General features: G+C 37.9%; 1 protein-coding gene and 1 pseudogene across 2 annotated transcripts; both read left to right on the plus strand.

Annotated features, from left to right (window-relative positions):
- Positions 1-1,373, plus strand: LOC146387735 (mast cell protease 1A-like). Its single transcript, XM_084927257.1, has 5 exons — positions 1-92; positions 166-313; positions 403-538; positions 715-978; positions 1,067-1,373. The coding sequence occupies exons 1-5, from the start codon at positions 32-34 to the stop codon at positions 1,226-1,228; spliced, it is 771 nt and encodes a 256-aa protein (XP_084783383.1). The 5' UTR covers positions 1-31; the 3' UTR covers positions 1,229-1,373.
- An 8,825-nt stretch (positions 1,374-10,198) lies between these two features.
- Positions 10,199-11,871, plus strand: LOC146387736 (granzyme B-like; annotated as a pseudogene). Its single transcript, XR_014800187.1, has 5 exons — positions 10,199-10,268; positions 10,347-10,494; positions 10,805-10,937; positions 11,148-11,420; positions 11,535-11,871. The product of XR_014800187.1 is annotated as a granzyme B-like (transcript).
- The last annotated feature ends 1,444 nt before the right edge of the window (positions 11,872-13,315 follow it).

Genomic DNA, 13,315 nt, shown 5'->3' on the forward strand with positions numbered 1-13,315 from the left:
CTCAACACCTCAAAGACAATAGGCTGAAAAGATGATGCATGCTGTGCATGATCTTATGTTTCTCTATCTTCTAACATGTCTTGGACAAAATGGTAAGATTGCAAAATGTAATTACTTATCTATTGAAAAAATCCTACATTAACTTTTTTCCTCTCACTCTTGCAGGGCATGGAAGTGAAATCATAAATGGCAAAAATGTCCCACAGAACTCAATGCAGTATATGGCTTCTGTGCAGATCAATGGAAACCACGTATGTGGAGGATTTCTTGTCAGTGAAGACTTTGTGCTCACGGCTGCACATTGTTACAAAAAGTAAGTGAACAAGCTGTGTACTTTTTGTTTTTCTCAAAAAAAACCCAACAAAAACCCAGCTAACACCTACTTAATATTCACTCGCTCAGTTCTCCTATGGAGGTTGTAATTGGAACCCACAATCTGAAGAAGGTTAATAACAACAAAATGAGATACAGTGTAAAGACATGCAAGCACCCACAATATGACAAAGCTGAGTCTGGTAATGACATCATGCTCCTCAAGGTAAGTAAATATCTTTGAATGTGAATCATTACAGTCACAATCAAAAACAGGTCAGCTGCATCACTGCTTTCAACAACTCCACTTGGTACTTCACCAAAGACTTGATATAAGATCAGAAATGTACAGAGTTGGTTTCTATCAGTCCTTTTATTTTTTTCCTTTTTTGCATCTTCTAGCTCTCGAGGAAACTTCAACTGGACAAGAAAGTGAAACCGATACAACTGGCAAGGAAGGAGATTAAAGCAAAAGACAATGTAAAGTGTCAGGTGGCTGGATGGGGTTTCACAGAAACCAATGGCAAAGCTGTTGATGTGCTGAGATGGGTAGATGTGCCTCTTATTGACCTTAATGTCTGTAAGAGAAAATTGAAAGCCAAAGTTACTCTTCCAAAAGGTGTTATCTGTGCAGGAGGATCTGACACAAAGAATGGATTCTGCCAGGTATGTCCTCTGCTCTTTTAAAGAAAGTATCACTTCACTTGTAGTATTAAATAGAAGATAAATAAAACAAGTGTCTTCCTCCTTACAGGGTGATTCTGGTGGCCCTCTGGTGTGCAATGGAACAGCAGTCGGTGTTGTGTCTTTCAACATAAATGGAAATTGTAAATACCCAAATTGGCCCAACGTCTATACAGATATATCAAAGCACCTTTCCTGGATCAAAAACATTCTGAATAAAAAGCAATGCTAAGTATACACTGTAACAATGTGCAATCTGCAATATCTGGCATTATAATACTGTATGTGAACTGCAGGATAAATGTAAAATAGCTTCAGATATCTCTCCTGCATTGCAAAGATATTCCTGCTTGCTCTTAAATTAGAAATAAAAAATAATGAAGCTACTTTCAAATCATGTGTCATTTTTTCAGTTAGTTTGGCTTCACTGATGTTTTTTAGCGATAAAAAAACCGAACTTGTTTTTGTAGCACATATCTGATGTTTGGTTTGCACAGAAATTTCCTGTGAGCCGGTGCTGCAGTGGTTAACATAGTCATGTCACCGTGAAAATCTTCTGGGGCTTTTCTGTGCTCAGTTTTATTTCACCTACTTTTAATTTTAAGACATCCACGTCGAGTAATTTGTGACTGTAAACTGGCAACTCTCATGTGGCTTGTAGTCTCCCTGTTTTACCTCTGTGAGAGTCTTTTCTTTGGTTACCAGTGCATCATTCAGTACAGTTCAATTAAATTTTATTCATACAGCACCAAATTACAACAACAGTTGCCTCAAGATCCTTTATATTGTAAGTTACAGACCCTACACCATGTTTTGATGCACTGGCAGCCTGTTGAGGGTGTACCCTGCCTCTCACACAATATTATGTGAGAAATGCTCCAGGCTGCTGAGACCCTGCTTGCATACACAGTAAAGAAAATGGATGGATAGACTGGTCCTGTTAGACCATAAGTCTCTTTTTCATGTGTGGTGGACAGAAAATGACAAATGCCTGTTAAATCCTTGGCCATTTAATGTTTTAAATTAAGAAAAAAAAAATAGTAAAGCATTCGTTTCAGTGTGACTGTGAGAACACTGGAAACTGGTTCCTGTGTTTTAACTATAGCCAGAGAGAGAGAGATCCAAAAAAGTTCAGAAAATAAACAGTTCTTTTTAAGAAGCTTTGATCAAAAATAGTTTAGTTTTGTATTTTCAATTTCAAATCTGATATAGTATTTGTCAAAAATGAGCGATACCACAAAATCCATCAGATGTGACAAATGTAACTCCGGGTTACAGCAGTGAGAGCCTTGTGTTGGTGGCAGAGCAGCACTAATACATGGTGTGTTTTTGTTTTTTTTTGTTTTTAATAATAGAGAGGCATTCACCTGTATAAATTAGCTTTAAATTTGATTTCAAATGAGTTCAGAATAGCATGCTGATGAATCAAAGGTGGGACCAGAAAACTGGCCACAGTTATCTAATGTGCGTCTAACCTGTGTAGTCTAGTTTTAACTTTTAGAGCTCTGCATGGAGAAGAAGCAGCTTACATCAGAGAAACTTTACATCCATCTGACCACAGCAGGTCCCCAAGGTCATGTGATCAGGGCCTGCCGGCTGAAAACTAAAGGATACAGAGACTCTGGAAGTCTCTGTCTCTGCGCCTGAGATCTGTGAAATTGGTGGTCTCGTTCAAAAAGCAGCTAAAAATGCCTCTTTTAAAACTTGCTTTTAGTAATTATTTGTTTGAACGATTTTGATAAGGATTTTGAAAGGGACTCAGGCGCAGGCCAGGTTTTTCTGTTATGCAAAAGACAGTGCGTTTATTTACAGTGAACACAATCACCAAGTGGCTATATACAATGTGCAGGGGAAAGGGGTCCAGGTCGCCAGGGTCCGTGGGGAAACAGGGTTAGGGGAAAAGGTGCTCCACACTCTCTGTACAAAAGCTCCAAGTCCTCCTCCTCTGCCACTCATCTTGTAATCAGGTTCCATAAAAGATCTACACACAAAAGGTCAGGTTAGTGGGATAATCACAAAAGCTTTAAAGATTCAGGTTTACAGATGCACAAGTTGACTGACGCTGATAGCTCAAGGATCCAGCGAAGTCTAGCTCAGATCCGCCATCTTAAGTAGTACTGATCGCACCGGGCGATCCGCAGTAACTCGCTAATGGAGATTTGCCGCGTTAATGTGGTTATGGCGTTAACGTAATTTAACGAGATTAACACTGCCAGCACTAGTTTGAATGTTTTAACATTTTGGTTGTGAAGCATTTGTGATATTTATCTTGATAGGTGCTACCTAAATAAAAATTTTACTTTGAATGTCTCACCCACCTAGTTTATCACCTACGTCTGTTCTAATTTATCTGTGCCACAGTGCATCCACAGTGGTTGTGGGGGTAAAAGCAAAAGTTTATTCACACTGACTTAAAAGAAACAGCTTACATTTAACAGTTCTACTAGACAGACAGCAATTAGCAGTGCAATAGATAACAGCAGTCAAGTCATCCATCTCTTTTCTTTCTTTTCTTTTTTCTTTTAATTTTCTCCTATACAGAATTTATGAAGCACTAGTAATAAGAATGTATCTGTTATCTTTATGACCAGTTTTATTACAAACTTGAAAGCGCTGATCACAAAGCTGATGATTTATCAGTTTAAAACACTCATCAACTTGAGGCTGTATGTGTAAATGTGTATGTGAGAATCTTCATCTTCTTCTTTGTTAAGAAGCTAATATGAGTAAAAATCACAGATTACAAGTTAAAGACAAAGTTACTGCATTGCACCCTACAATTTTCTAAAATATTTGGTAACTATGACCAATTTGACTTTCACCTAACATTCATTTGATTTATCTAAATATTATCTATCAGCAAAGAAAAGTAGATATTACTATCTACATATAGACTAAAGAAATGTACTAGAGAATGTGGTCACAGACCCTAGCACAGAAAGATAGACAAACCAGGAAGAGATTAAGAGTCAAGCAAATATCAATATGTCTAGGATGTGGTGATCTGGTGATAAGGCTGACGGATGTTGCTGCTTGTGGTCTACGAACGATGACTAAATTTAACAGGAAAACAATCTGACATCGCTTCTGAAAATTAGCGAAAGTCTGAAATTCAAACCACAGTAAGTTAACATTACGCGTAACTTATTTTATATAATACTCAGCATAAAATTAATAGCTATTGAGCAAGCAAACTGTTTAAACAAGATTAAACTCACAGTGGCATGTTGCATCATATGAATGTGTTGCGCAGGGCTGGACTGGGACCAAAAATCGGCCTGGGCATTTTGACTAGAGACCGGCCCACCAGGTATTATAGGAAAAGCCATAAAGCCTTTGAATGAAAACAAATGCTGTTGTGACAGTGATGTACACAGTCTTGTTGGTATATGTATGATTTCTATACATGTTACATCAGATAAAAATTTGGGTTGTAAGATTCAGATAATTATTTATTAAAAGTGAGACATTTTAAATGAAAATAAGAAAGAAAAGTATTTCTTTGTGCCCCCCTTTCCCTGTTAATGCCCTCCCTGGCCCCCGGGCAAAACTTTGATAGAAGTAGTAACAGGAGGGGGAGGGGGAGAATGAGAGAAGAAGAGACAGCTGTGCAGCGTAAAGACACAGAATAACTCCAGCTTTGTGTCTTTTTCATTGTAGCTGAACTACGGGACAAACTGCTTCCTTCTCAGCTCAACACGAAACTCGTAATATTTTCCCTGAATACGAGACGATTCCGTTTTTTACGGGACGGTTGGCAACTCTACTAACTAACCTTATGAATAAAATAAAGTTCACTATCAGTAACATCATAGCACCCACCCAGCTGTATAGAAACTCCGTCCTGCTAGCTAGTAGCAGTACGAGTTATTGTAACTGACTGTAAAAAGTCAGCACAACGAAAATAAACTCCACCTAAACTTGGTTTATATCTGACCCAGAAAGACTGCAGGTCATAACTAAACTTATATACATATATATACACATATATATATATATATATATACATATATATATATATATATATATATATATATATATATATATACATACATATATATATATATATACACACACATATATATACACACATATACATATATATATATATGTATACGTATATGTGTGTATATATATGTGTATATATGTATATATGTGTATATATATATATATATATATATATATATATATATATATATATATATATATATATATATATATATGTATATATATATATATATATATATATATATATGTGTATATATATGTATATATATGTATGTGTCATGGCCCCCCTGTGAGGGCCATGACATTAAAGCAAAGTGAGAAGTGCCAAGTGGCTGGATGGGGTAAGATAAACACTTGTGGTAATGTTGTTGACGACCTGAGAGTAGTGGATGTGTCAGTCATCAGCCCACAAGTCTGCAGGGAAAGATGGAGTCGTCTTCCTCCCAATATTACTTTGACGGTTTAATACTATCAGCTCTAACTATAGTATCAGTTAGAACTGATACTGTTAGAGTATCAGTTAGAGTATCAGCTCTAACTGATACTCTGACTTTAAATTTAAAAGTAGAGTTTTAAATTTAAAAACTCTACTTTTAAATTTAATAGTAAGATCATGAACACTGAACATCCTGACGTCTTCTCTTGGTTGGCGTGTTGGATGCCTGTCCTCGCTTCCTTTTTGTTCCCACATTCTTCTTCTTCTGTTGTCTGTCTGGCTTGTCTTTTTTCTTCTTCTGTGCTCCCGCTGGCTTGGCCGCCATCTTTGGTGACCCTGCCGATTTGGGCTTCTTCTGTTTCCCTGTTGTTTAATATTAGAAGGTGGATATTTAAAATCTGCTCTCAGAAGCACCCATACAGAATACAACACTGCAGAACATGTTTGCTATAAATTTGTTACTGTTAGTGTATTTCAGTTAAAATGAGATATGTCACATCACTTTGATTCCTAAATAAACAGCAACTCTACATAAAGAATGTAACTGAACTGAGATCAGCCCTGAGATTCATGAGGTATTTGCTCCTTCATAAAATAACTAAAATCGTACTGAAATTCATTTTTATTAAACCGTCTCAGACACCTTTTTTCTGAGACTGTTCTTCCCCAGATGTCATCTCTGTCCCGTCAGGCACAGCCATCCTTTTCTGTCTTCCTGCTCTGGTCTTCAGCTCCACCTCCACGGGGTAATGGTCACTGATGCTGAGTGCCTTCGAGAGTAAATATAGTTAAACAACAACACTGATGCTGTCCTTTAAAATGATGCCAACTGTCAAATCATTTCTATCTTTCGGTTTAGAAAAACACATAAGTGAGTCTCACCTCCTCATCAGGCAGCTTAAACTCTTGCTGGAAGTTGAAAGACTTGGCCGAGTTGGGGACGATGGCGTTCGACATGGTCTCTCCATACACAACAATTCTGTTTGAGGAAGAAGACACATAAATATAATTGAGAACTTCTTTCTGTACACTTTACAGTGTGAAGTTCCAATAACTATCCCTTTAGTTTTCTCTCAGTTTCAAATTCCTTCATGTCCCTAACATTAGACGTTAGCTGTGAGAGGCACTCTTCTTGAAAAATAAAAAAGAACACTTTGGGCATGTTGCAGAGGCTTTGTTGTCGCTCAGCTCACAAAAATAGGCATACTGCCACCAGTGCTCATCATCATACAAATAGTGCTTCTCCACAAAGTAAACTGTACAGATAGCAATCAGTGATTCATGAATATTTTCCTATATGAATTAGTTCGTCTGTTTCTTTCTCCTGGTTTTTGCTTCAGTGGTGCAGATTTCTCTCTTAAAAGAAAGTCGTCACTCTCAGGAAAGCACTCTGAATCCAACCACAGACGACCTCGACTCTGGCCTCCGCTTGCGGCCTTTTATTGAAAACAGTTACAGTACACACAAGCACCTCCCACTGTAAAACCCCCCAATGGTCACAAAAGACAAGGCACTATGTGTGTATACGTATAAGCATGTGTATGCATGTGCGAGAATGTGTGTGTGTGTCTGTGTGTGTGTGCATGTGTTTGAATGTGTGTGTGTGTATGCAAGGGTGAGAATGTGTTTGTGTTTGGGGTTGCGTTTGTGTGACCTCCTGCCCACAAAAGGATCATAAAAGCAGGAAGTTTACTACACAAGAAAACAGAACCTTCACATAGATGTCTCTATAATAAAACACTATAGCCTCCCCCAGTAGCGGTTTTTGATACGGGCGACACGGGCGGTTGCCCAGGGCAGCATCGTGGTGGGGGGCGGCATCACGGGCATCGGCAAAAAAATAAAAATAAAATAAATTGTTCGTATTCATGCTGCCCCGACATCAGCCAGCGCATATTGGGAATGGCATAGGCACCGATCGGCTTTCTATCGCCCATTTCCTGGGAGTAAGGGCGCCCTCCGTTTGCGAGGTGTGCTGCTTGCGGCACAGGGAAGAGAGGGTGGGGCGGCGGGGGATTCTCTGGCTGGCTGGAGCAGCATCTAATAACCAACTCGCAAAATAAAACAAAATGAAAACAAACCAACAAACCAACAAACACGAAAACACCAGACATTATGATACAGACTTATAATTTGCACCAATGTTTTTTGAAATTCTGTATGCGAAAAGTGAGCGCGAGAGCCCTCGGTGCGCCTGCTCGCTGCTGAAGTCAAAGTAAACTTTATTGTCATCTCCGCTACAGTCCAGTATATAGAGAGACGAGACGACGAGGCTCCAGTTACAGCAGTGCAAGTAAACAAACAATATATATAAGAAGAGTAAGAAAATAAATATGCACTTTAGAACTCGGGGTAAAGGGATCAATAACAATTTAAAATGTATAATTTACAGTTTGATGATTTAAAGTCTCACACACAACCTGTCGGAAGGGGGCCGGCTGCTTCCAAGTAGAGCACATTTCATTCATAATGATGTAAATCCAAGCACATTATGTATTCATGATTTGAATCCTGGGTTGTGTGAAATCCCAGAAATAAACCCTATAAAGTGAATCTGTGAACTAAGGTGTAGGTCTATTAGGTTATGTTGTGGCGATCCTCGAGTTGGGGGATTTGTGTTCATACTGGAGTTCCAAAATTAAAACCAAGATGGACAAGAAAAGCTCAAAGCCATCAGGTGCTCAGTTTAGAAAAAAGAGAAAAGAAGAGGAGGAGAAATGAGCAAAAGATACAGGTAAGCAGATGTGTCATTGGATAATGGCAGGTCATCCTGAAACAATCAGAGTCAGAATACTTTATTAATCCCTAAGGAAATTGTGTGGTTACAGTTGCTCCAAGAAGAAATGGTAAAAATAGTAACAGTAACAGACTAAACTCCAAACAATACATTATGTTACAGATTTTAATATTAATTAGTCATTGTCAATTGTTGATTTGTCCTGTTCTCATTGTATGATGCATTATGATGGCTGTTTGGTAGCCGTTTGCATACTATGCATACTCTCTCTCTCTTCATGTGTGTGTGTCTATGTTTCTCTGGTGAAATTCAGTATGGTTCTGACAACAGTTTTATGTCAATGGACAATCCTTAATGTGTGTGAGGCCCATGGTGACTCTGGACCAGAGTCAACATGGAGGGTGTGGGATGCTGAGAGGTCCTGGAGGCTGCTGGACCAGATGCAGAGGGTGTGTTCGCCCAGGGCGCCAAACAGGCTAGGACCGCCACTGGCCTCCCCCACCAAGAAACTAGTTGGAGAGGTGGTAAGAGACAAAGGAATGTCTTTGATCCTGCTGTTTGAACTAAGACTTACAAATTTAAGTAACACAATGACAACATTTAACAATTTGACTCCAACAAGTATCTGTATGGTGGGCGTGGTCAGTCTGTCAAGCAATAGTTATGGCAAGCGCTAGCGGTCCAAGCAGAGGAGTTTGCGGCATTTAAGCAGCCCTTTGCTGCCCAATCCAACCGGGCTAAAGCTATTACAAAAGGTATTGGGGTGTTTAGCTGCAGACGGGAGGCCGTATTCCGTTGTGTAAAACAAGGGGTTTAAACTATGATGAACGTGCTTGAGCCACGCTATGATATCCCGTTGCGCGTCCACTTAATATATAATAATAATATTATATATATATATATATATATATATATATATATATATATATATATATATGTGTGCAGGAGATGTACAGTTTTAAATATTAAGCTTGATTTTTTTTTTCTAACATGAAACATACAAACCGGGAAACACTGCCCACAACCACCAAATGGGTGGACCTGTAAATACATCAAACAGGAAACCTGGTTTTAAAAAAAATTAACTGTCAGAGCTCAACCAAATGGTTTTGCTCATCTCTGATGGGAAAGCAGTAATAATACCATACTGAAAGTGTGTTAAAATGTTTGTTTAAGATGAAACATGAAAACAGGACAAAGCTACCCACAACCAAATAGGTGGTGCTCTGATTACAACAAACAGAAACCTGGTTTTAGAAAGAAAATACGCACACAAATAAGAAAGAGATGGTCATTTCAGCATTTGTAACTGAACCCAATCTGGAACCAAAGCATTTTTCTGCATATTTGTAATAACCTAAGACCCAAATTGACTATTTTCTATTTATAGTCAATTCAATAGCTGAGAAAAGATTAGTCAGTCCATGAAAGGACCAAATGTCACTGATATCAGTGGCAACAGGTGTGATGGAGTCATGAATCCAAATTTGAAATCTTTGGTTTAAACCATCCTCAATATAGACAGAGGAAGTCAGGAGGGAGGTAAAATAATGAGTGTCTACATCCATCCATAAGAAATGGTGGTACATTTCAGCCAGTGGGGTTTTTATTCATCTTGCACGACCATCTGGAAAGCATCTGATTTACTCTTTCTCCAAAATCACAGCATGACAACATGACTCTTGATAAAACAAAAAACAAATGTGAAAATCTTCAAGTATCCATATAAACCCTGCAGTTTGATTTTGCTTTTTCTAGTTCCAAGCTAAAGCATCTTGTCCATCCATAGGAAAAGACAGGGAGCATTTTTAAGTAAGCAGAAGATTTAGCACTAGTTTGTTTGAAATTCAATATTGTTAATGAGAAATTGGTGCACATATAACAGATGGTGATCGATAGGAGTTGCTGTGGAAAATTTCAAAAACACATTACTCACAGGAAGTGGTCAAAAGTCAGATATTAGTCGGTACAAACTGCTTAAAAGGAGTGAACTGCCAGTCTCAACATAACAGATCGAGCATTTCACCAGCGAGATGTTTGCTCTGCAACAATTTGCAGTGATTCATGCGCTGACATTCCTCGGGCAAAATGGTAAGTTGCACCATGAATACTCTTCTCCAGCCTGCATGTGGAATATTAATTATTTTTATTTCCTCCTAATGCTATTAGTCCTTGGAAGTGAAATTATAAATGGAGAAATAGCCCCAGACAACAAAATGCTGTATATGGCATCAGTGCAGGATTACAGAGGTAACCATATTTGTGGAGGATTTCTCGTGTCTGAGAACTTTGTAATGACTGCTGCACACTGTGACGTGTAAGTAATCATTCCACCAAGGAAATTTCTAATTAGACCATTTTTTTTTTCAAAATGTCCCAATGTCCTATATAAATATATATATAAATATATGTATATATATTTACTACTGTATAATGTAATGGTCATAATTTAAGTTACAATTCTTCCTTTACAAACTGAAACCATGAGAATTTTTGTAAAACTTATGCTAAGATCTTGAAGTAAAATAGAATTTAACTATAAAGAAATGTATTCATATTTTATTCATCATGTTGTCTATGTAACTTCAGAAAATCTGCTGATGATCTCAGAATTATATTTTATTCAGGTATCCTACGTACGTAGTTCTTGGTAACCACCATCTGAGGAGTGCTGATAAACTCAAGTTACAGATTGCCGAGAAATACAAACACCCATATTATTGGGATGTTAACCTTGGATACGACATCATGCTTTTAAAAGTAAGATTTATCATTTTTGTTTTCTCACTTCACACAGGACGTTTTATATTTTGGAGTGTTTGCATTTACAATATGCTGATTGAAAAACACATTTCTAGTTGAGGTAAAAAGCGCTTACTTAAAAAAAAAGATAAATGATAGATGTTCTGTATTGCTGTTACATGGTTTTCACGTATTTTTAATCTTTACTCTTTAATTCTGTGCCTCTAGCTGTCTACACCTGTCCGGCCAAGCAAAACAATTCAATTCATTAAACTTCCCCTCCGTGAAATGACATTAAATGAAAATGAGAAGTGCCAAGTGGCTGGATGGGGTAAGAAAAACACTCGTGGTAGAAGTGTTGATGAACTGAGAGTGGTGGATGTGTCTGTCATCAGCCCACAAAACTGCCAGAATGCTTGGGCTCAAAAACTTCCCAGATACATTCTTTCGACCAATGTGATCTGTGCAGGTGGATACAACACAACAAAAGGATCCTGTCAGGTATGTTTTCTGTCCTTTCCCTGAAAATTCTTGCTAACTGCTCTGTTGTTGAGAAATATATGAGCACCCTGGATTAAGTATCACATGAACAAAATACATACTTCCTCCTTACAGGGTGATTCTGGTGGCCCTCTGGTCTGCAAGGGAATGGCTGTCGGTATTGTTTCTTTCAGCAGGAAGATTGGTGAAAACTTGGTACAGTGTGACTATCCGGATGTCCCCAATGCCTATACAGATATCTCAAAACACCTTTACTGGATCAGGATGATTCTCGAGGGGAAAAAAAGTTAAATCTTACACAAAGCTTTGCGTCAGCACACTGTAAGTGTGCAAGCTATGCCTCTGTCAGCGTTTGCTCTCAAAGAAGAATAAAGAAAATGTTTCAAATATTGTTTTCTTACACAAAGCTTTGCTTCAAACACACTGTAAGTTTTTACAGGAAGCTATGCCTCTGTCAGCTTTTGCTCTCAAAGAAGAATAAAGAAAATGTTTCAAATATTGTTTCTGTGCACGAATAATATTTTATTATGACTCCAAATATCTACCTATCTAAATTCAGGGTTACCATGGAAAATGAATTCCAAGCAATACTAATATCTGTAAACTCTTTTTTATTTCTACAGTACATTAATCCTGATTTATCTAGTACAAATTGTACTATCGTCTTTTGTATTCATTGTACTGTACAATGAATACAACTCTACTTGGTGTACAGATGTGTCAGTGGGAATAAGGAGGTCCTCAGAGTATTTCTGCCACAGCCTGGTAGTATCCTCAGTTGAAGTTAGAAGCGCTTCCCCACCAGAGAGGCAACAGTACATGTCCCAATCATTAGGGACACACAAAACCCTCCACAGAGATATGGTAGCGGTTCAAAGATTCTGTTTTGCATTTCATTTTTCAGACAAACTCTGTCACTGTGTACACTAGCTCTTGCCTTTGTTTCACAGATGGTGTTCCTGTCAATCAAGAGATTCTCTGTAAGTCTTGAAAATATCATTTCCTTACTGTGAAAAGTCAGTTAAATTGTCAGCTCAAATACATCAGTTAAAAAGATGCATATGTTCCAGCTCACAGTTCATGTTATGCACCATCTAAAATATGATCTTTGTAAAATTTATATGAAATATGATAACTTAGTGTGGAAAGTGTGCTATTGACTATAGTCATGCAGAGAAAATGTGGATGAGGTTGTGCTCTTTGGGACTGAAACTCAGAACAGATGATTTAAGACAAGAGCAGCACTCAAACCAGAGTGCAAACTGTCTGAACAAGCAGTAGTTTCAAACAAAGAATTGAAAAAGTAGAGTTATAATAAAAGATATAAACTATTAATGTTAAGACTGAAATTTATCTCCTGCACAGATGGAGAAAACTATTTAGAGGCCCAATTTAGAGGCCCAAGCTGTGCCCAAGAGAATAGAATAGAATAGTTCTTTATTGTCATTGTTACAAAAACAATGAAAGGCAGTTTGGCATCTCTCCATGTGTGTGAAGTACACAATAGCATAAGTATTTACACAATAACACAGACAAATTTACATTTACTCAAGACAGATATGTACAAGTTATACATACACCTGCATACATACGGTTACACCCATGCATACATACACGCACATACATACATATATGCATGCGTACATACGTACACACACATATTTCCACACACACACACGCACACACACACATGCCATTCAAGGAGCAGGTGGGGGGCGCTGTTGCAAATATAATAAATAGTGGCATAATAAATACTGTTTAAAGAGGTAGGAATGTTGGTTGCATTAAAGTATACATATACAATACAGTTTATAAATAAAGTGTAATGTCCATGGGTGTTGGCAGTGCAGTTATCCTCCAGTCAGGGTGGAGGTATATGGCGTTATTTTTGTGCC

Source organism: Perissodus microlepis, chromosome 5 (assembly GCF_051167445.1).
Source record: "Perissodus microlepis isolate ML-2025 ecotype Zambia chromosome 5, ASM5116744v1, whole genome shotgun sequence".
Lineage (NCBI taxonomy): Eukaryota > Metazoa > Chordata > Actinopteri > Cichliformes > Cichlidae > Perissodus > Perissodus microlepis.